Source organism: Ranitomeya imitator, chromosome 2, assembly GCF_032444005.1.
Source record: "Ranitomeya imitator isolate aRanImi1 chromosome 2, aRanImi1.pri, whole genome shotgun sequence".
NCBI classification, from domain to species: domain Eukaryota; kingdom Metazoa; phylum Chordata; class Amphibia; order Anura; family Dendrobatidae; genus Ranitomeya; species Ranitomeya imitator.
In genome coordinates this window covers 807651576-807675379 of record NC_091283.1, presented here as the reverse complement: position 1 = coordinate 807675379, position 23804 = coordinate 807651576, and the positions used below count along the sequence as shown (strand labels likewise).

At 44.1% G+C, this 23804-nt stretch overlaps 1 protein-coding gene across 1 annotated transcript in view; it reads left to right on the top strand.

Moving 5' to 3' along the window:
* The window catches only part of KNDC1 (kinase non-catalytic C-lobe domain containing 1), a 127943-nt gene that overhangs the window by 41955 nt on the left and 62184 nt on the right, over positions 1-23804 (top strand). The window contains exons 6-14 of the mRNA XM_069753825.1: positions 72-937; positions 3326-3440; positions 11339-11410; positions 15418-15485; positions 17874-18032; positions 19421-19498; positions 21057-21117; positions 21726-21876; positions 22393-23123. Of these exons, the coding sequence (XP_069609926.1) occupies positions 72-937; positions 3326-3440; positions 11339-11410; positions 15418-15485; positions 17874-18032; positions 19421-19498; positions 21057-21117; positions 21726-21876; positions 22393-23123 (2301 nt within the window). The remainder of the gene's footprint in view (positions 1-71; positions 938-3325; positions 3441-11338; positions 11411-15417; positions 15486-17873; positions 18033-19420; positions 19499-21056; positions 21118-21725; positions 21877-22392; positions 23124-23804) is intronic.

Below are 23804 nucleotides of genomic sequence, written 5' to 3'. Positions count from 1 at the left end.
TATCTTCTTTGTCCAAGACAGTACGGCAATCAACTGAAGGTACAATAATATACTTGTGTGTTTTGGTGTAGATGGCTGGGAGAGTCTCTGGAAGGGCATCAACAAGAAGGACAATTGTATGAAAGTTCCTACAGTGGAGAAAGCTCCGACTAACCGCATCTCGACTATCCCGGAGAACTGCTCGGTCAGTCTTACCAGTTACTGCCCCAGCGCTGACTCCGTGCGAGAAGAAGAGCATCAGAACGGATGGCGAGAAGCGGAGTTCAAACTGGAGAAGTCATGTTCTTCTCCAAACTCTTTTGGACATCATCTAAAAAAAAACAAACGAGAGAGGAACAAACCTTCTTCCCCCGAAAGGTTTGACGTCTCGGAAAGGGTGAAGGTGGAAGACGAAATGGCAAAACTCTCTTTAAAAAGACATCGGAGAAATAAGCACTCTTCCACGGTCAATAATGTCGAAAAAAGATCCCTTTCCCAATCTCCACCAGGTGGAGGAATGGTCACCTTGAAAAGTTGGCCGTCGCTACCTAGCTGTCTATCGCCAAATGAAGGCAGTGAGGAGCAAGATTCAGGAGATGGACATATAACCCAGTCAAGTCTCCCCATGCCAAACCCCACAAACTGTGTATCCCCTCTTGGACAGTCTAAGTGCCATTCTCAAGTTTCTTACGAAAATCTAGTTACTCTTCTGGAACAAGAAAACCAGCATTCTCTTTGCCCAGACAGAAACGTAGTGCCCATAAAATATACGACGGCTGAAGATCCTGTCCTAGACGTCATCCGGTCAAATATAAAACAGCACAATAAAGCCCAGGAGACGTTTGCATCAGTTTATCAAGAGGATGTTTCATCGACGTCAAGACTCGTTAATAGCCCTGAACTAGATCCTGACTTCAGTGATGGATATGAATCGTTTGCCGTAAAGGAGGACCAGCGGGTAAAAATTTTATATCTTTTTTCCCAGGCAGACAAACACAAATTTTGGTAAGATGTTAAAGGGACATTCCTAGACTCTAAAATCCTCACCTGCCCATAGAGTAGAGAATAGCCTCCTGATTGCTGGTGGTCTGACCACCGGGATCCCCAATGATTTGAGGACGGGGCTCTGGGTACAGACATCCTCTGCTCCATTCGTGGTCTGTGGGATTGTAGAATGGAGCCCATGTTGAGCATGTACATCTATGCTACATTAAAGAGGTTGCTCTTCAGAGTGTTGGTCTCTGCATCACTGGAGGTCCAGAGGTTGGACACCCAACGATCTGAGGAGAAGATACTGTTCAATTCTAGGAATACACCTTTAAACTGTTCAGTTGACAGTTGATTGTGCATCTCTTTCCATACTTTATACTTTTCCTATAACTTTAAAGGGTTACCCGGCCCTCAAATCCGTTGTAAATGGTCCAGTGCCTAAAATTGGACTACAAAGTTTTAAAGTCACATTGCAATTCCAGATCCCTTTAAAACTCTTAAATGTGATTCCTGGGACCCCCTCAATTTTTGAGAAGGGAGAACGACCCAAAGAACAAAGGTCAGCTGTAGGACTGAGCTGCTGGGTCTGTGTGACCACCAGCACTGGGCACGTTATGTTGACATACTAAGAATTAAAAAGTACCGAGGGGCAGCGTCTAACCCCTAAAATCTACACACAGGAGCATTTCTATATTTAAAGAGTTATTCTCAAGTTTGGAAGTCATCCTCTTACCCGGGGATAGGGGATACCTGATCGCTGAACCTTTGGCTGATATGACCCCCAGCGATCCCAAGAGCTGAATGGAGCGGTGGCCAATCACACACACTGCTGCCGCTCCATAATGGGAGTGATGGTAATTGCTGAGCAAGCGAGTGCAGGGGCCAGATATTGTCGTCACATCCATTAAGTATAAATGGGGCAGCAGTGCGCTTAGTCAACCTACGCTCCATTTACCTGTGCTTGTCCGAGCCCCTGCCCTCGGTCAGACCCCCAGCAATCGGAATGTTTTCCCCTATTCCGTGTGTATGGAATAACTTTCATGCTTGATACAATCCTTTAATTGATGGTAGTTAAAAGGTTTTATCAGGGTTTAGATATTGATGATCTCTCGGTATTTTAAGGCTCAAAATCCCATATTTTTTGGCGTATTTAAGGTTAAAATATTGAGTAAGTGTAAAAGTAAGGACAAAAGTATAGGAAGATCCAGTGATGTCTCCCTGATAACCACCCCCAATTCATGCTTCACAATAGCGGGGACTGTACATTATCTGCAGAACTACCGGATTATGATAGATGACCTTACACAGCCAGAACAATGCGCTCCTTACAGAACTGTCCCTGGTGCTGTGCGGGGCATTGTATAAGCCAAAGCCCTGATTCATGGCACTCAAAGGGGCTGTCTACTTATGGGTGCAATATACACACATATATATGTATGTGTGTGTGTGTGTGTATATATATATATATATATATATATATATATATGTATGTATGTATGTATATATATATATATATATATATATATATATATATATATATATATATATATATATATACATACACACACACACACACACACACACACACACACACACACACACACACATATATACACACACACACACACACACACACACACACACACATACATACATACATACATACATACATACATACATACACGCACATAAGCACACACACAGTATCTTCACAAGATCAGCGGAATAGACCAAACATCCAAATGGTGGTAAACATCCCAGGCATTATTTTGATAAATGACTTAATTAGGTGCAACTGTTAATCTTCTCACTCCTTTACAAAAGTTAAAAAGAAACATCCCCTTACATTTTTTGTTTTGCGGGGGGTGTCATCTAAGATTGAGTGGTGGAAGCAGTTATAATATGAAGAAATGTTTCTGTGCCGGACGGTGATCACAAAGAATAATTTCTGTAGGGGGATTATAACCTAGCAAAAAAAGATCTTGTGGGTGATAACTTGATGAAAAGTTCCTGTGGGTGATAACTTGACGACAAGTTTCTGTATCGCCCCCTCCCCACCACACTGAGAGCTGTACAAGAGGAGAGATGACAGTAAGCTCCTGTGACCTATCTTCTGTTGTCACTCGACCACAGAATCAGAAAGTAAAACTTTTCTTGCTGCCCCTTGACTTTAGATGAGAGCTGCCCCCACATATGACCTTTAGAACATGTTAGCTAAGAAAATTAATAACTGCTTTTGTAATAGTAAAATAGGATAGTAGTGCATTTCTTTATGCCAGAGACCTTCCTCAGACATCTAGGCAACGGTTCATTACATGCATTAACCTAACTTGATGATGTCTTATATTTTTTATAGTGGGTTTCCTTGAAAGAAGTCTTACTAAACTATGGAAAGCCCTTACAAGAAGATGAGCTGTGGGCACTGTGCTCTGAGTGTTTATATACCCTACAGACGTATGTGGATTATCCAGGTACAAATGCATTAATGTTATCGTGTATTCTTTCCGTGCATAATTTTATTTTATACAGAATCTCCTTAGCTAGACAATTTTAATAATTTTGGGACACTTCTAGCAAAGATTATTTGAGATTTTACAAGAATTGGGCCTTCGGTCCCGCTATCTTCTTTGATCTGGTTACCAGTGTGGTCGTCATTGGGCCATCTTCTTTGGTGTTTTTCCAGCATCGGTCATTTTTTACATCTTCTGGTGCCCAGCATATTTAGTGTTGACTAGGCTGCAATGTTACAGGGAGGCCAAAGATGGCAGGAACCGGTAGTTGTAGAAGATGGCCCAATGACGACCAAACTGATAACCAGAGCTGGTCTGCTCACTGGGACCTGTGATGGTGAGGTGGGTATACATTTTTTTTATTTTTTTCACATATGATTATTACGCTCTGGAGTCTGGGAAGACTGTTCAACATAATGTTTGTTCTTTTGACACTTTAAAATTGATGCAAATTTAATTTCCTGGCTAAACTTGAGCAAACTGGTGAATTAGACTTGTATCAAATGTTTTTCTGATAACCATACGCCTTAGCTCTAGTGGAATGCAATCATTCCTAATCCCCTCATACGTGTTCTCCTAATGGGTAGAGTGGGGTGATCTTCTGCCAGACGCCTATGGCTATGTCTAGGGTTGAGCGACTTTTACTTTTTTAGAGTCGGGTTTCGCGAAACCCGACTATCTCAAAAGTCGAGTGAAATCGGCCGATTATCTCGAATTCCCCGAAACACGAAACCCAATTCAAAGTCAATGGGAAATCTCCCTCTCCCTATCCTTCTCTCTCTCTCTCTCTCTCTCGAAGGTGGTGTTACACAGTGCAAATCGCTACAGCGCACAAGCGAGAAGATGGCGATAGGCGTGCACTCCCCTAAGGCCTATGTCATCACTCTGCCCACGCTCCTTCATTGGCTGAAAAAATGGCACCAAACGCAACTTTGGCGCGAAGATCGCCGACCGCATGGCCGATCCCACACTAGGGTCGGGTTTCATGAAACCCGACTTTGCCAAAAGTCGGCGACTTTTGAATTTGTCCGATCCGTTTCGCTCAAGCCTAGCTATGTCTTCTCTCCCAAAAGGATCGGGTATGTTGAAACTCAATATGCCTGATCCTTTTTTTTTTTTTTTTTTAATCTTCGTCAGTGGAAGATTCGAGACACCCCATAAACATATTAGATAAATGGACGGTCTTGTGTCAAGAGCACGTTTAAAGCGGTTTCTTGAGTCCTAGGTCTTTCCGGAGCTCAGTTGGTGTCCCATCTTCCTTTATTAACCCTGAGAATGATGGTGTCCCTGGGGATGGTAATGCTCATGCCTGGATTATCTTGTCGCTCCCCATTTCTCTCCCGGAGAGGCACCACGTATCTGTGACCACCACCGTGGTCTCCTTTTACGATTAGACTCCTATGATTTTCGATTTTTGGGAAAACCCTCTTCATACATATGTCCCTAGGCAAGAGGATGTTGGGATTTTCTGTGTAGTCGTGCAGAGGAGTCATGTCCTCTCTGTCACAGTCATTCTTCTTTATGTCCAATGTCGTCACCCCCAGGAACACGACCCCGGCACAGAACAAGCCCCTCATTACTGGAGTCCTGCAGTAAATGGCTGACAGAGGCCGTTTGTGCCGCTCGCACAATAGCCTCTTCTCGCTGGCAGATGATAAAGTCATTTTGATGTAATTGCAGCCATCGCGACACGAGTCTGGATCTGAGCTGTGTGGGAGCCATTGTGGCCGGGTTGGCAGAACCACTATACTGCATTGTGTTATCTGTCCCCGCCGGATCAGAAGGGCCGGCTTCCAGCGCCCGCCGCGGCTGCAGATGGACATGCTCTATCTCAATTGGAGAAACAAATATAGATGACGTATTCCGCACACTAGATTCTCCCAGATTATTAGATTTTATATAAATTGTCCAGAATTTAATAAATGTCCTAACAGTTGGATTCGCACCAAAGTAAGAAAAATAAAAAAAATAGGACCCTCCGCCGTTTCATTCATTTTACCATATAAGATGCTGAAAAATTCCATTTGTCTTTTTGGGTTTTGTTTCTACAGCATTCGTATTCCAGCAAAATTGACCTGGTAAATTGATTCTTCACGTCGATCTGATTATGGCGATATCAAACTTGTTTCTCTAGCTTATTTTTTCATTATTTTATTGGTTTGAAGGAGTATTCCCATCTCGTAATATCCAATCCCAATTATGAAGGTGGTGTCATAATATTTGCAAATACCTCTCATTAGAAATATAGTATAGTTCTTCTGATTTGCTAGGTACACACATTTGGTATATGGTACATCACAATGGGCATATCATTATCCTGCATCCTTTATGGCTGTCTCTAACTCTCATAACTTCTAAATTGGGCCTCCTGATGACCCAGTTATGGCGAAACGCGTCGAGGCACGAGATACAGAGATTGATATCATTATAGAAATGCGAAACGGTTAAGTTTTTAATATATCTCTATTCGATGCCATTTTGTCTAGACTAGAATGGTTTTTTCATATTCTCATAATATCTAGGGACAAGCAGGACAAGTGAGGGCGAGCCACTGTGGAGCTGGGGCACCAAATCCCGTATTAATAGGGTGCCAACCTCCACTACTAGGTAAGAAGAGCTCAGCGGACATGCTAGGGATAAATAGGCCCCATTGCGTGACGTTACCTGGGATGGAATTACTGATCCGACACAACACAGAAATTATTCCTATCTCCATACTTGTCAGAAGATATTAATCATTGTATGAAAAATCTGTTACGTCCATATTTGTAAAAAATCAATGTGATCATAAACTGTTGGGATCAGAATTTTTCCTTTATGTCCAAAAGATAAGTACTGCTAGTTATCCGTGCAGATTTATTTCAGACGTATATATTCACAGTGTATTTTATTCATTTTCTAAATAAATACATGTTTTTAAAGGGATTTATCTTCACCAGTTGCTAATTCACCCTTTGATCTTAATCAATTTTGTACGCTTTAATTCTTCTGATTAGCTATATCGCTTACCTCATGTGCAAGACATTGCAGTAGCTTAGGTATCCATGGTTACGACCACTAGAAACTAACTGTCACGATATGAGTGGTTGTAACCATGGATACATAAGCTACTGCTATGCCCTGCACAAGGGGTAAGAGACACAGCCAATCAGAAGAACTATACTACATTTCTGCTTGTAGGTATTTGCTAATATTATTACACCTACCACATATTGGGATAGGATCCTGGAGATGGGAATACTCGTTTTAAAGCTGTAGCAAGTTATAGTTCTTAATGGCACCATTTTGGGATTTGTGCAATGTTTTTAGTCAAGTTTTATTGCGTTTTTAGTCTTTATTTTTTTATATTTTCCTGTTTGTCTCTCAACGTTAAACCACTTGGGTACATCATTTTTAACCCACAGCAATACTGAACCTGTGTATATATATATATGTGTGTGTGTGTGTATATATATATATATATATATATATATATATATATATATATATATATATATATATATATATATATATATATATATATATATATATATATATATACATATATATATATATATACATATATATATATATATATATATATATATATATATATATATATATATATATATATATATATATGTGTATATATATACATATGTATATATGTATATATGTATATATGTATATATGTATATATATATATATGTATATATGTATATATGTGTGTATATATATACATATATATATATATACATACATACATACATACATACATACATACATACATACATACATACATACATACACACATACACACACACATACTAGATGGTGGCCCGATTGTAACGCATCGGGTATTCTAGAATATGCATGTCCATGTAGTATATTGCCCAGCCACGTAGTATATTGCCCGGCCACGTAGTCTATTGCCCGGTCACGTAGTCTATTGCCCAGCCACGTAGTCTATTGCCCAGCCACGTAGTCTATTGCCCAGCCACGTAGTCTATTGCCCAGTCACGTAGCATATTGCCCAGCGACGTAGCCTATTGCCCAGCCACGTAGTCTATTGCCCAGCCACGTAGTCTATTGCCCAGTCACGTAGCATATTGCCCAGCCACGTAGTCTATTGCCCAGCCACGTAGCATATTGCCCAGCCACGTACTCTATTGCCCAGCCACGTAGTCTATTGCCCAGCCACGTAGTCTATTGCCCAGTCACGTAGTCTATTGCCCAGCCACGTAGTCTATTGCCCAGCCACGTAGTCTATTTCCCAGTCACGTAGTATATTGCCCAGCGACGTAGTATATTGCCCAGCCACGTAGTATATTGCCCAGCCACGTAGTATATTGCCCAGCCACATAGTATATAGCACAGCCCACGTAGTACAGTATATTGCCCAGCCACATAGTATATAGCAGAGCCACGTAGTATATTGCCCAGTCACGTAGTATATTGGCCAGCACAGAGCCACGTAGTATAGAGACTTAAAAAAAAAAATAAACATATACTCACCTATAGCCTGTTGAAGTCCTGCTATACTCACCATCCGCCGCCTTTCTCGCTCCTCGCCACGCTCCCGGGACCGCTCCATTACAAGCGGCAGCTTGCAGTCACAGGGCCGGTGTGAGCAGGACCTATGATGACGTCGCGGTCACATGACCGTGACGTCACGGCAGGTCCTTGTCGCGCACCAGCCCTGGCAGCGGAAGCTGCCGCTTGCAATGGAGCGGTCCCGGGAACGTGGCGAGGAGCGAGAAAGGCGGCGGATGGTGAGTATAGCAGGTTTTTTTTTTTATTATTATTTTTAACATGACATATTTTTACTATTGATGCCGCATAGGCAGCATCAATAGTAAATAGTTGGGGGGACACAGGATTAATAGCAGCGGTAACGGAGTGCGTTACACTGCGGGCCATTACCGCTGCCATTAACCCTGTGTGAGCGGAGGGGATTACGGAGCGGGCGCCGGGCAGTGAGAGTAGGGGAGGGACTAATCGGACTGTGGCCGTCGCTGATTGGTCGCGGCAGCCATGACAGGCAGCTGGCGAGACCAATCAGCGAACGAATAACCGTGACAGAAGGACAGACAGACAGACGGAAGTGACCCTTAGACAATTATGTATATAGATTTTTTTTTTTTTTTACCGTGAAAGGGGCGATTCAGATTTTATCTTTTTTTTTTATTTTATTTTTTTAAAACTTTTTATTTACACTGCATTTTTTTAGTCCCCTTAAACATGGGCTCATATGAACACTTATGCTATATGCTGCTATTCAACAGTATTGTAGTACACTGCAAAAATCAGTCTCCTTTTACAGTGCCAACATGGCGACAATGAGGGTCTCCTGTAGACCTCTGGCAGCTATGATAAACCATGGGCACCCCGTGATCATGTCACGCTGGGCTGATGGACGCCGACCAACCGCACTACTTGGGGCGACTGTCGGTGATTGACCGATGCATTTAAGCGGTCACACTGCATCAATTGGAGCGAGCGGTTAGCGACAGATGCCGGCTGTATAACGCAGGCAGCACCTGCCATTGGTAGCGAGGGCTCCACTTCATGGCAAAATAGTACACCATGAATTATGGGGGGGGTTTTAACGGGTTTTCTGGTTTCTAAAAACTCTTCCTCCCCCTGAGACCTTTTTCTGTTTAAAAAATAAATAAAAACTAAATATAAAAAAAGAATTTAGGCCAAACTGTGCGAGACTCCCCCTTTCCAGGTCCAGCGTTGAGTCTCTACTGCTGCTTCTCGGGTATCTGTCATTTTCTGAGCACTGAGCCGCTGAACTCACAGAATGGCTATATGACAGCTGGAGTAAAGGAAACAGGAACACATGGGCTACTTCCACAGTGAACAAGTCTGTAGGAACCTGTTCACACCACCAAGAAACTTGAAGACACAAAAGAACATAGTAAAACTAAAAACACTCAGTTTCAAAAAATCACAGTAATCCGCAAGTGCTAGTAAAAAGATGTAAAAAACAGGGTATTTGGTTGATACGTTTTTGGCAAAAAATGTATACTAAGCTGCTCTACCAATCTTCACGGTATACCCTTATCAGAGCAGTCCTAACTGATGTATGCAATTCCTATCTGATGTATTTAAAAACCTGATCATCTGTATATTACCTGTGTGAACAGGGTTCAGAGAGGAAGTGTCCATGTGGACATGCTGAGTGGAACAGCTTTTGTGCAGATAGCCCACAGGGAGTGGTGGATAACTCCCCAGTCTTGTAGACACAAGAGAACAATTATGGAAACAGGAACACATGGGCTACTTGCACAGTGAACAAGTCTGTAGGAACATGTTCACACACCACCAAGAAACTTGAAGACGCAAAAGAGCACAATGAGGTCAAAAATACTCTGTTGTAAAAAAAAATCACAGTAATAAGCAAGTGCTGGTCAAAAGATGGAAAAAACAGGGTATTTAGTTGATACGTTTTTGCAAAAAATGTATACTAAGCTCCACCAAACGTCAAGGTATACCCATATAGAGCAGTCCTACCTAATGTGTATAATCCCTATCTGATGTATTTAAAAACCTGATCATCTATATATTACCTGTGTGAACAGGGTTCAGAGAGGAAGTGTCCATGTGGACACGCTGAGTGGAACAGCTTTTGTGCAGATAGCCCACAGGGAGTGGTGGGTAACTCCCCAATCTTGTAGACACAAGAGAACAATTATGGAACCAGAAACACATGGGCTACTTGCACAGTGAACAAGTCTGTAGGAACCTGTTCACACCACTAAGAAACTTGAAGACACAAAAGAACATAGTAAAACTAAAAACACTCAGTTTCAAAAAATCACAGTAATCTGCAAGTGCTAGTAAAAAGATGTAAAAAACAGGGTATTTGGTTGATACGTTTTTGGCAAAAAATGTATACTAAGCTGCTCTACCAATCTTCACGGTATACCCTTATCAGAGCAGTCCTAACTGATGTATGCAATTCCTATCTGATGTATTTAAAAACCTGATCATCTGTATATTACCTGTGTGAACAGGGTTCAGAGAGGAAGTGTCCATGTGGACACGCTGAGTGGAACAGCTTTTGTGCAGATAGCCCACAAGGAGTGGTGGGTAACTCCCCAATCTTGTAGACACAAGAGAACAATTATGGAACCAGAAACACATGGGCTACTTGCACAGTGAACAAGTCTGTAGGAACCTGTTCACACCACTAAGAAACTTGAAGACACAAAAGAGCACCGTAAAACCAAAAACACTCAGTTTCAAAAAAAATCACAATACCCTGTTTTTTAAATCTTTTTACTAGCACTTGCGGATTACTGTGATTTTTTGAAACTGAGTGTTTTTGGTTTTACTATGTTCTTTTGTGTCGTCAAGCTGGAGTAAAGGGTATTTCCGAAACTGAAATATTCTTTTAATATCCGCAAACTGGTTATTATTGGAGCAGGTTCGCTCAGAACAATTACACTGGCAGCGATGTGTTTCTAGAACAAGTGGCAGAAATCCATACGTCAGCAAGATTATGGCTGGGGATTATCTACAAATATGCAGTGACCCCGTACAGCAGGTGCATTCGGTCTCCATAATTGCCCCCTTCTATAATGTAGGAGTAGAGGGTAATGGTAAGGTGTCTGCAATATAACGGAACGAAGCAGGAGCCGCGGAAAGACGCGGATGGGCCAAATGACTTGGGATTCCGTGAATTTAGCAGAAAAAAATTGTAATTGTATGAATAATTTGGGTAATCTGTGTCCTCTGGTTCTGCAGGTGAGGAATAATGCCACCATTGTGTTTCTATATGTGTGTGGTCCCTTCTGATTGATCAGGCATGTAATGGTTAATCGGACCCTTGATGTTTCGGGAGCGCTGACGTCTTGTTCTCCTGTTTGCAGCCATTTTGTGCCTGGAGTCTGTCTTCATCGACCACAGCGGAGAAGTTCTCTTTGTTACTCATCAGAAGGAAGGTAAAGTGGCTGATGAAAGCGAGCGATGATTGTCACATGAAAGTCCGGCTAAATAGCCTCATTATGGCAAACTCGCCCGCCCTGGTTTTTTTTCCTCCTTTTTTTGTAGCTATATGTAGAAGTGTTTGTGATAATCCAGAATTATAGTGACTCTTCCTTAGAGGAGGCGGCTCGTCAGACCCTGTGTAGGAATGCCAGGAGGATGCCGAGCGGAGTAGAGACCAGCCGTGTCCCAGGGCAGCTTTACAGTTGTGCACCCTTCTGTAGTGTGCAATTTTTCCTTTTTGTTCCACACCACTTTTTTGCAGGAATGTGCCACAGACATAGCGTGAATCTATTGCCGGATTTCACTTCGTAAACTGCATGCATTATTTAAGAGGTCTCGTCAACCTGATGAGACTGGTATACTTACTCTGCAAATCATTGTCGGAATGGCTGCATAGTCTTTCTCCTTCCCATCCATTTGACCTGATTGATAGCCTATCAGTGACCCTCCTCCCTGCTGGTGCTGAATCTCTGCACATCTAGCCTGACAGTTCCTCAGCGTCCCTCCTCCCTGCTGTTGCTGCTGAATCTGCACACCCAGCCTGTTTGCCAGTTCCTCAGTGTAAGTCCATGATACTGATTCTCAGCACTCATAATCTGGTAGATGGCTCCTTGCCATTCTTTCTCCCTGCTGCTGATTTTCTGTGCATCTAGGCTGACTGACATTTCCCCAGCGTCCCTCCTCCATGCTGCTGCTGAATCTCTGTGCGCCAAACCTGATTCACAGATTCTCCATGTCCCTTCTCTCTGATGCTGCTGAATCTCTGCACAACTAGCAGAGTCCGTCAGTCCTTCTCCCTGCTGCTGTATCTCAACCCACCTAGCCCGGATGTTGGCTTTCCTTTTTTACAGCTTAACAATATATTTTGTGTACCTCCTGAATATGATCCTGACAGATGTATCCCTCATCCCTGCTGCTGAATCTGTGCACATCTAGCCTCATCCTTCCCTGCTGCTGCTGTGCAGAGATTCAACTAGCCTGATAGTTCCTCAGTGACCCACTTCCCTGCTGCTGCTGAATCTCTGCACATCTGGCCTGATAGTTCCTCAGTGACCCACTTCCCTGCTGCTTAATCTCTGCACATATAGCCTGATAGTTCCTCAGTGACCCTGTTCCCTGCTGCTGCTGAATCTCTGCACATCTGGCCTGATAGTTCCTCAGTGACCCTCTTCCCTGCTGCTGCTGAATCTCTGCACATCTGGCCTGATAGTTCCTCAGTGACCCTCTTCCCTGCTGCTGCTAAATCTCTGCACATCTGGCCTGATAGTTCCTCAGTGACCCTCTTCCCTGCTGCTGCTGAATCTCTGCACATCTGGCCTGATAGTTCCTCAGTGACCCTCTTCCCTGCTGCTGCTAAATCTCTGCACATCTGGCCTGATAGTTCCTCAGTGACCCTCTTCCCTGCTGCTGCTGAATCTCTGCACATCTGGCCTGATAGTTCCTTAGTGACCCTCTTCCCTGCTGCTGCTGAATCTCTGCACATATTGCCTGATAGTTCCTCAGTGACCCTCTTCCCTGCTGCTGCTGAATCTCTGCACATACAGTGGGGCAAAAAAGTACTTAGTCAGTCAGCAATAGTGCAAGTTCCACCACTTAAAAAGATGAGAGGCGTCTGTAATTTACATCATAGGTAGACCTCAACTATGGGAGACAAACTGAGAAAAAAAAATCCAGAAAATCACATTGTCTGTTTTTTTAACATTTTATTTGCATATTATGGTGGAAAATAAGTATTTGGTCAGAAACAAAATTTCATCTCAATACTTTGTAATATATCCTTTGTTGGCAATGACAGAGGTCAAACGTTTTCTGTAAGTCTTCACAAGGTTGCCACACACTGTTGTTGGTATGTTGGCCCATTCCTCCATGCAGATCTCCTCTAGAGCAGTGATGTTTTTGGCTTTTCGCTTGGCAACACGGACTTTCAACTCCCTCCAAAGGTTTTCTATAGGGTTGAGATCTGGAGACTGGCTAGGCCACTCCAGGACCTTGAAATGCTTCTTACGAAGCCACTCCTTCGTTGCCCTGGCGGTGTGCTTTGGATCATTGTCATGTTGAAAGACCCAGCCACGTTTCATCTTCAATGCCCTTGCTGATGGAAGGAGGTTTGCACTCAAAATCTCAGGATACATGGCCCCATTCATTCTTTCATGTACCCGGATCAGTCGTCCTGGCCCCTTTGCAGAGAAACAGCCCCAAAGCATGATGTTTCCACCACCATGCTTTACAGTAGGTATGGTGTTTGATGGATGCAACTCAGTATTCTTTTTCCTCCAAACACGACAAGTTGTGTTTCTACCAAACAGTTCCAGTTTGGTTTCATCAGACCATAGGACATTCTCCCAAAACTCCTCTGGATCATCCAAATGCTCTCTAGCAAACTTCAGACGGGCCCGGACATGTACTGGCTTAAGCAGTGGGACACGTCTGGCACTGCAGGATCTGAGTCCATGGTGGCGTAGTGTGTTACTTATGGTAGGCCTTGTTACATTGGTCCCAGCTCTCTGCAGTTCATTCACTAGGTCCCCCCGCGTGGTTCTGGGATTTTTGCTCACCGTTCTTGTGATCATTCTGACCCCACGGGGTGGGATTTTGTGTGGAGCCCCAGATCGAGGGAGATTATCAGTGGTCTTGTATGTCTTCCATTTTCTAATTATTGCTCCCACTGTTGATTTATTCACTCCAAGCTGCTTGCCTATTGCAGATTCAGTCTTCCCAGCCTGGTGCAGGGCTACAATTTTGTTTCTGGTGTCCTTTGACAGCTCTTTGGTCTCCACCATAGTGGAGTTTGGAGTCAGACTGTTTGAGGGTGTGCACAGGTGTCTTTTTATACTGATAACAAGTTTAAACAGGTGCCATTACTACAGGTAATGAGTGGAAGAAATAAGAGACTCTTAAAGAAGAAGTTACAGGTCTGTGAGAGACAGAAATCTTGATTGTTTGTTTCTGACCAAATACTTATTTTCCACCATAATATGCAAATAAAATGTTAAAAAAACAGACAATGTGATTTTCTGGATTTTTTTTTCTCAGTTTGTCTACCATAGTTGAGGTCTACCTATGATGTAAATTACAGACGCCTCTCATCTTTTTAAGTGGTGGAACTTGCACTATTGCTGACTGACTAAATACTTTTTTGCCCCACTGTATAGCCTGATAGTTCCTCAGTGACCCTCTTCCCTGCTGCTGCTAAATCTCTGCACATCTGGCCTGATAGTTCCTCAGTGACCCTCTTCCCTGCTGCTGCTGAATCTCTGCACATCTGGCCTGATAGTTCCTCAGTGACCCTCTTCCCTGCTGCTGCTAAATCTCTGCACATCTGGCCTGATAGTTCCTCAGTGACCCTCTTCCCTGCTGCTGCTGAATCTCTGCACATCTGGCCTGATAGTTCCTCAGTGACCCTCTTCCCTGCTGCTGATGAATCTCTGCACATATAGCCTGATAGTTCCTCAGTGACCCTCTTCCCTGCTGCTGCTGAATCTCTGCACATATAGCCTGATAGTTCCTCAGTGACCCTCTTCCCTGCTGCTGCTGAATCTCTGCACATCTGGCCTGATAGTTCCTCAGTGACCCTCTTCCCTGCTGCTGCTGAATCTCTGCACATCTAGCCTGATAGTTCCTAGCCGTAGTTCTGCTGAGCTGCAACGTAAAGTTGTGCTATAAAAACTTTTTTTTTTTTTTCCTTTTTCCTCCCACACTCCTCAAAGAATACTTTTCTGGCCTTTTTTTCTTTTCTTGTTACAGCAAATGCTACCATATGTGATAGGGAAAAAATATGTCTTGTTATTCCAAGGTGAGAATGAAAAGCTGAAGCAGCTGTGTCCTTAGAGGGTTCAGACATTAAGACTTCACATCGTTCGCATGTTGCACACTTCCATAAGGGGGATGGATGGCTATAGGTTTTTTCCTCCATACTTTTTCATTTTTCCCCTTTCATTTCTTTTTTTTTTTTTTTTTTCAGAGCCTTTTGATGCGTTTTGTGTTCCTCCTGAGTACGACCCTGACGGAGATGGATCTGGGACCGAAAAGGTACAATGCAACATTCCCTTTCCAATGTGATCTGAAAGTTTTATCGCCGTGTCAAAAACATCTCGCTGCTCCGTGCAAGATGAAAAAAAAAAACAAAGTGTTACATTCAGTTCGCTCTGTTGTAGGGAGCGCACATCTGGCGCACACATGGATCTGTTTTTCTGGCGGCTAAATATAGTGTTCGTAGAGATGTAGGAGCTGAGGTTTCCAGTGCTGCAGCCATGGTCGGGGTTAAAATCACTGCAAGCCCCTCCTAGGGCGCGGGCACCATCACACTACATTCCCATAGGGACCGCTGTGCCAGAAACCAGATGTGGGACATGTGCCAGACCTCTCCTTTGTGTCCAAAGCTGAAGTGTATGACAAGATGTTTTTCAGTCTTGTCAGCGCTTGCTGGGATTTATCCCATATTTGTGGCTAATTAGTAGATAATACAGGACGGCTTCAGATGTCTGGCTGCGTCCACGCGCTGCACTACCGTCTGCAGCAGCGCCGCTCCGGCCACCTGCAGGTGCGAAGAAGTGCACGAGTTTTGCAGATGTAGTTGTTGTTCATTACAAATTACCAGATCAGCTATATATAGTATATAGGTCGTCTTAAAGGGTTTGTCCCTGAAGGACATTTAGCACCTATCCACAGTATAGATGATGAATGTCTGATGTCGGGGGGCCCACCAGTGATTAGAGCCCCCCTGGACAACTAAAAGTGGCGCCATCCTCTGTGTAGCCCAATGCAGAGAATGCTGAAGAGTGTACCCTTTAAAGAGGACCCTGACGTCTGATTTTTAGTAAATGCCTAAATTTGCATTAGGCCAGTCTGTATACAGACCGTGAAATACGCTCATGTGAACCCGGCCTGAAAAGAACAGTGCAGGAGCATCTCTTCGTTGTCATCCCTCTGTTGCTCTTCCTGGAAATGTAAAAATAAATTGATGATATGACTTTAAAAAAAATAAATAAATGTTAACAACAAAATGAGCAAATCTAGTGATGAGCGAACGTGCTTTGATAAGGTGTTATCTGAGCATGCGCGTGTCCTAATTGAGTATGTTCCATGTGCTCGAAAAAATGCTCGAGTCGCCGTGGCTTCATGTCACACGGCTGTTCAACAGCCACAACACATGCAGGGATTGCCTAATAAACTGGCCTTATAAGCAGGTAACCCCTGCATGTGTTGCATCCGTGAGACATGCAGCGTCAGCGAGTTGAGCAACTTTTTCGAGCACGCTGAAGTCACTCAGTTGGCACATAACGCCTTTTTCAAGCTTGTTCGCTCATCACTAGAAAATTCCCTACAGTAAGTAAATACTAATTGTCCATGTAAATAACACGGGGTACTTGGACAAGATGTACCCATCGTCGTTTAACTTACACATGGTGAGGTTTTAATCCTAGATGCAGGTTTGGACAGTCCTGATGGGTCACCTTGTCGTGGTTGTATGACTTTTATGCTTTTTTTTAATCAAAATAGCATTACCCATGTACCCAATGTTATTTACATGTACTATTACTAATTGTTGTAGAGAGCACCATATATCCTCATTTTGATTTTTTTTCTTGGCTTTTGCCTGTGAAATGGTCACCGTGTGAACGCGCTCTTACACTTTGCACATATACCAGCTTATAGTGTGAGTGGAACCCATGTACATTCGATACCATGGTGCGAACCTGTGATCACCGTCTTAATACGTCCCGGGGGTCCCTGAATTGTTGGGGAATGAGGGTGACAGATCAGTCATTTACAATGCTGCCTGTGTATGGGGGTCTTGAAGGAATAGGGGTTCGTCAAAACCGCTGTCTACATTGTTTGGTCACCTTGACGCGCTCTTGGATGAGGGTTTTTTAGCACCAAACATACATGTCCAGGAGGAATGGCAAATGCAGAATTTTTAAGAAAGCTGCTCCAGCTTTGTAATCTGGTAAGGAATACAAGTGTATACTTCAGAGATGCGCCAGGAGGGTGGTCAGGTCCCATTGTCTTCACTAAAGTGGCTGATTAGCGGAATGATCGAAGTGCGTCACGGTGCACTAACACTGTACAATCACAATATAAGCTTTCCTAGTAGCAATGATTTCCCATGTAAATAGTCTGCTGATTAACATTAATTTTGGCTCTTTGTGACAAGATCATTGTGCTCGGCAGCACATGTGCTGCCGAGATCAATGACTGCACAGAACTGTCTATTGCTGATCGTGCTGTGCACATCTGCACCACAGTCTGCTATGAAACCAAGGCCGATCAGCGGACGGACGTGTTACCAGTCTGCAGCCGTTTGTTTCCTGGTGTGAACCCGGCCCTATCTTTTTACGTGCTCTGTCTTGTATCCCGGTGTCCATGTCTGTGGTTTGTAACGTTTTGCACATTTTCCTTTTTTTTTCTTATTTCCAGGCCTGTGTTTATGGCATCGCAGCTATTTTATGGTCTGCAGCCAAATTCAATTTCCCGGCTCATCACAAGCTGGCGCTGCCCAAAAAGCTTAAACGGTTCCTGCTACAGATGGCGAAGAGGGACTCGGAGGAGCGGCCAAGTTTAGGTGAAGCCTCGCAGGTAACCGCACAGAGATGCATGCGTGCCTGGCGGAGAAAACGCGGCGACATTCCCCCGCTCCACATCCGGAGGCTCATCGGGTTACATGATGACGGCAGATGCAGCCGGGGATAAATAAATGCTGTGCCTGTGTGGTCGCATTCCGAAAATGTCATTATTCTAGTGGGTTTTATGCTCTGTGCCATGTAAAGAGATCGGCTGCGGAACGTAAAACTCCACGGTGCCGCAGTGCGGTATTTAACCCATTAAGGGTGTCGTATTTTACATTTTTCCTCTTTCCTAGTCGATATGGCCATATGCGGACTTATTTTTTTGTGAGACGAGTTGTAGTTTTGAATGACGCCGTTCACTTTACCAAACCTTAAACTGAAAAACCGGAAAGAAACATTCCAAGTGGAGTACACACAGAATTCTGAAACAAAAAGTGTTTTACTATTTACCCCAAACGGAAATCCGCACTTGTTTTTGTTTTTTTTTATTCGCTTTAACAGCCGGATTCTGTAGGTCGGTCCGATTAAAGCGATACCAAACTTGTGTAGTAATTTATTTTGTTTTTTATTTTTGTTTTTTTTCTTTATTCTAGTGGTTTAAAAAAAATTTGAACTGTGTTAAAAAATAAAAAATAAAATAATTGGTTTGTGTCGTGATTTTTCCGAGACCCAAACCCTTTTTATTTTGTGGATGTAACTGTGGCAGGGCTTCTTTTTTTGGTCCATACTGTTTTGTATTGGGACCATTTTGGGCTATATATGACATTAATTGCATTTTTTTTTGGGTGGGAGGAGAGGTGGTGGGGTGGAACAGTAATTTTAATCTTCACTATATGGATTTAATAATTAAAAAATATTTTCTAAGATCAGATTGTTGTGGTGCCGAATATATTTATTTTTACATTTTCTCTATTTATTTATTTTTACAATGCACTTTATTTTTAGTCCCCCTAGGGAACTTGAACCTGCCGTTTTTTCATAGTTTGATTGCTTGCACCATATTCCGCAATACCTCAGAATGACAGAATATAGTACAAATCATCATTCTCTCCTATGAAGCCCAGGACTGCTAAGATGGCAGCAGGGGCTTACAGCAGCCCCCCATCTGCCATACCAGCCCCCCAATCACGTTGCAGGGAATAATGGGCTCAAACTGCTGTGCCACCAGAATGGTGGAACGTAAATGTTTCTGTAAGTTGTCAACAGTGGCATTTAAGTGGTTAAACCACCACTGACCACTGTTAGAGGCTGGCCGTATTACACAGCCGGCATCTGCACTATGTGGAGCGGGTGGGCTCAGAGTGGGATCCCACCAAGCAGTTTGTATATATTGCACATGCATAACTTATTGCTTGTTTGTGGTTGGTCTTATTGATGGCGTAATCCTTCTTATTTCAGGTCTGCAGGAAATATCTGGAGCAAAAGAAACTAGACAGTAAAGCGATTTTGGCAGGATTAATCGGCCTCACGGATCAGGTGGGCAGATAAGTAGTAGATGAGGGGTCATTCTAAGCTTATATAAAGCCCACATAGTCCAGAGCATCGCACACACCTTGTAAGCCATCATGTCTGTCCTCAGGCCTCCACCACCCACTCTTCCTCTTCCTACTCTTCCTCCTCCTCCTCTTCCTCTCATTTCTCTTCCTCATCTTCCACTCTTCCTCTTCTTCCACTCTTCCTCTTCTTCCACGCTTCCTCTTCTTCCACGCTTCCTCTTCTTCCACGCTTCCTCTTCTTCCACGCTTCCTCTTCTTCCACGCTTCCTCTTCTTCCACGCTTCCTCTTCTTCCACGCTTCCTCTTCTTCCACGCTTCCTCTTCTTCCACGCTTCCTCATCTTCCACTCTTCCTCTTCTTCCACGCTTCCTCTTCTTCCACGCTTCCTCTTCTTCCACGCTTCCTCTTCGTCCACGCTTCCTCTTCCACGCTTCCTCTTCTTCCACGCTTCCTCTTCTTCCACGCTTCCTCTTCTTCCACGCTTCCTCTTCTTCCACTCTTCCTCTTCTTCCACTCTTCCTCTTCTTCCACTCTTCCTCTTCTTCCACTCTTCCTCCTCTTCCACTCTTCCTCCTCTTTCACTCTTCCTCCTCTTCCACTCTTCCTCCTCTTCCACTCTTCCTCCTCTTCCACTCTTCCTCCTCTTCCACTCTTCCTCCTCTTCCACTCTTCCTCCTCTTCCACTCTTCCTCCTCTTCCACTCTTCCTCCTCTTCCACTCTTCCTCCTCACCTTCGTCTTCTTCCTCTTCCTCCGGTAATCCCATCCAGCAGAGAAGAGGTGTAGTGGAGTCAAAAAAAAGTAATAAAGGCGGCCAAAGTTCATCTTTTATTACGTCTTCCAAAAAAGATTGTTAAAAGGTCATCAGGTTAAAACCAAAGCGCGGCCCAATGGGCAACAGTCGTTTCCCACCATCCACTGCGCTTCATCTCTGGTGACCATGTATGTGTGGAGCTCCCGTGTGAAATGTAAGGTGACTACGGAGAGGCAGAGATATCGGCGTACGGGGCCACACGTGTTCATGGTAATCTCTTCTATAGTGATGGGAGATAAGGTGGGTTCAGGTCCTAGAGGTGACATGGACATCTCACCCTGAAATTTTGGCCCAGGGCTTCAGCCAACCTTAAGGTGCCCATACACATTTGAGGAAATTCGGCCGAACCTCTGACTTCTTTGCGCCTATAAGGGGCTTTCAAAACCTTATCTAGGTGGTAAGAAAGGTTAGGCACACCAAAATGTATTGCCCTTAGATATGCCACCTCCAGAGGTGTCAGATCACAGTTTACTCAACTCGCCCCCTCCTCAAAACCAGATGCATGCACCACCATCAGCGTGTGTATTGGGTGGGAGCGGACAACTGTCGAGGAATATGTGTTTTTAGTGCCGCGTATAGCGCAAATCTGGTGCCGCTCACACTTTGTTCGGTATAAACACTTGTTTTGACATTTGCCCTTGACCTTTGCAACCGATGGAGGTCCATACAGTCTGCCATTGATCATCATTGTAAAAATATAATCCCTTTGTTTTCCCTACCCTTAGAATGTGCAGAGCTGCCTATATAATGACGAGGAGGGCCGTCATGTATCGGGGTCTTCAGCAGGTAAGCAGAAGCTAACATTCATGTCCATAATCGGCACCCAAACGTTTCATAGGGGACAATTGATGGTCTTTCTTGAACTGCTAATGACCTTCGATATAACCTGATGGATCAGCGCTTGTTTAAAGCCCCTTCACACGGACCAATGCCACCTGTGGGGTCATCGGCAGCACGTCCCGTGCTATCCCGAGGAGATGTGCTGCCGACAGTTCTGCTCTTTAGGCCGTATAAGTGATCTGAATAACCACTTAATGTACATTGATGATCTCGTGTTCCTACAAAGGCTTGTTCTTAATAATAATAATCTTTATTTTTATATGGCGCTAACATATTCCGCAGCGCTTTACCGTTTGCACACATTATCATCACTGTCCCCGATGGGGCTCACAATCTAGATTCCCTATCAGTATGTCTTTGGAATGTGGGAGGAAACCGGAGAACCCGGAGGAAACCCACGCAAACACGGAGAGAACATACAAACTCAGATGTTGTCCTTGGTGGGGTTTGAACCCAGGACTCCAGCCTTGTTCTTCCCCATATCGGCCATGTAGAGCGGCCTGGAGTCAGCCATTGTGCCGGGACACTTATGAAATCAACGTTTCTATTCGCAGGTTTTGTTCCGGTCGCAACGCAAACAAAGCTGATGGCAGTGAGCGGACCGGTCCCGCTGAAGGATCTCCCCACCAATCTACCTGCGGCATTCACCTCTCCAGCCACGTATTTCAAGCCTATCGTTATTATGCAGAACCCGGACATCGGCAGGTGTGGACCTTGAATTGTATTGTGTGACTGCTGCTGTACCAGCACGAAAGGAACGAGAATGGGGTATTCTCATCTCCAAGATCCTATCCCAATATGTAATGGGTATAATAATATCAGCAAATGCCTCCGATTAGAAATGTAGAATAGTTCTTCTGATTCGCTATGTTGCTTACCCCGTGTGCAGGGCATTGCAGTAGCTTAGGTATCCATGGTTACGACCACTGATATAGTGACAATTAGCTGTTAGGCTACCGGTTACCTAGGCAAGAGTGGCAGCGCTTACAAGCTCTTTGCTATAGGTGGGATCAGGTTCGGTTCCTTTGCGCTCCTCAGATGACGCAAAGCTGCCTCTACTCGCGACATTTGGGGGGGAAGGGGGCACTCTGTTCGGACCAGCAGTACCACAGTACCAGTTTGAACTGTCAATCATCGCACAGCCCGATAGATTAACCCTTTTGCGTTTTGGGCCCCTGGATAACCTTTTTTTTATTCTAAATACATGTATATTTCTTCCAGCAATCAAATACCGAACCCCAAACCGTCTGTGAGTCCCGAAGAAAACGTAGAAGAGGACATATCCGTGACTGACATAGAGAACCACGTGGCCGCAGATAAATCGAGCCAAGTATTAAAATCTGGCGGTGACTCTTTCCGAGCCAAAGTTTCTTTTAACCCAAACTCCAGTATTATGGACTGTTCTTGCGATCGGAAAGACAAAAGCCCTTCGGCGGCCTCTTCGGTGTCTTCCAACTCCTCCACGCTGACCAGCAGCCCCATTGTCAATAATTATCTACTGAAGCAGGATCCGAAAACTGGAAATCTCACTCTTGTCCGAGTCCAGCTCAGTATTCCAGAGCATATCCCAAGTGTATCCCTGGCAGCCGGGTCCGCTTCCAAGACCATTAAGACCCCCTCCATGCCCCCTTCTGGTACTATGGTAAATAATGATACGGTTAGTAATGACCATGGGTCCTCCAGATCTCCTCCAGCAGCCTCATCCGACAAAAGTAAAGCACCACCAAGTTCTCCCAACGATGGGCTACCTTCTGTGAACGGCACCCTTGTCAATAATTGGCTGGGGAAGCAAGACTCCCCCTCCAGTAACGCCTCACCTGACACTTTGGTTAATGGAGGATCTCCACCTAGAAAATGCACAGGTTCTCCGCTGCAGAAAGTGGTGACCCTCCTACATGAGGAGTTTGCATTTGATGGCTACTTGGAAAATGGAGTTGAAGATATTGCAATGGGTAAGTAGTCAAATCCAGAAAGGGGTAGTGCAAAATGGGGCAGTCCGGCCTAAATGGGTTATCGCCCATCAAGTGGTTAAGTGAGACATGTTGGGTCGACATGGAACCGCTACTGATCTGCAGAAAAAAAGGACTTGCATGCCCCCTGCACCCCCCCATTGCATGAGGATGATTGCACGTGTTTCCTGGCTCTACAAATAAGTCTATGACACCATTAAAGGAGTCTTGGGTATTATAGATCAGAATGGATTGGAGAGGATTAAGTCTCAAACTTCTTTAAAGGGCTATTCTCATCTTCCTAGATGGATAGGGTTTGTACAAACAAGCACTTTTGCCATTTACTGCTTATTAAAATCTACCGCCGTTCTTGAGATATTAGCGCTTTTCTTTTTTTTGTTTACAGCTCGTTGTCTAGGAGACCGACCCTCGCCGCTGTCCTGTTTGTAAGCGCTGCACTGAAGCTAGGCAAGATTAGGAGGCAACAGTGTGCTCTAGAGATCTCTGCCAGGTTCAACACCGTGCTTACAAGGTCAAAAGAATAGAGCCTGTAAGCACTGCGCATGTTCTGTTATCAAAAAGTGGTCAGTCTCCAAGGCAACGAGATGTAAACAAACAAACAAACAAAAAAAAAAGTGTAATAGAATGGATTAAAATTTTAATAAGAAATGAATGAGAGCAAAA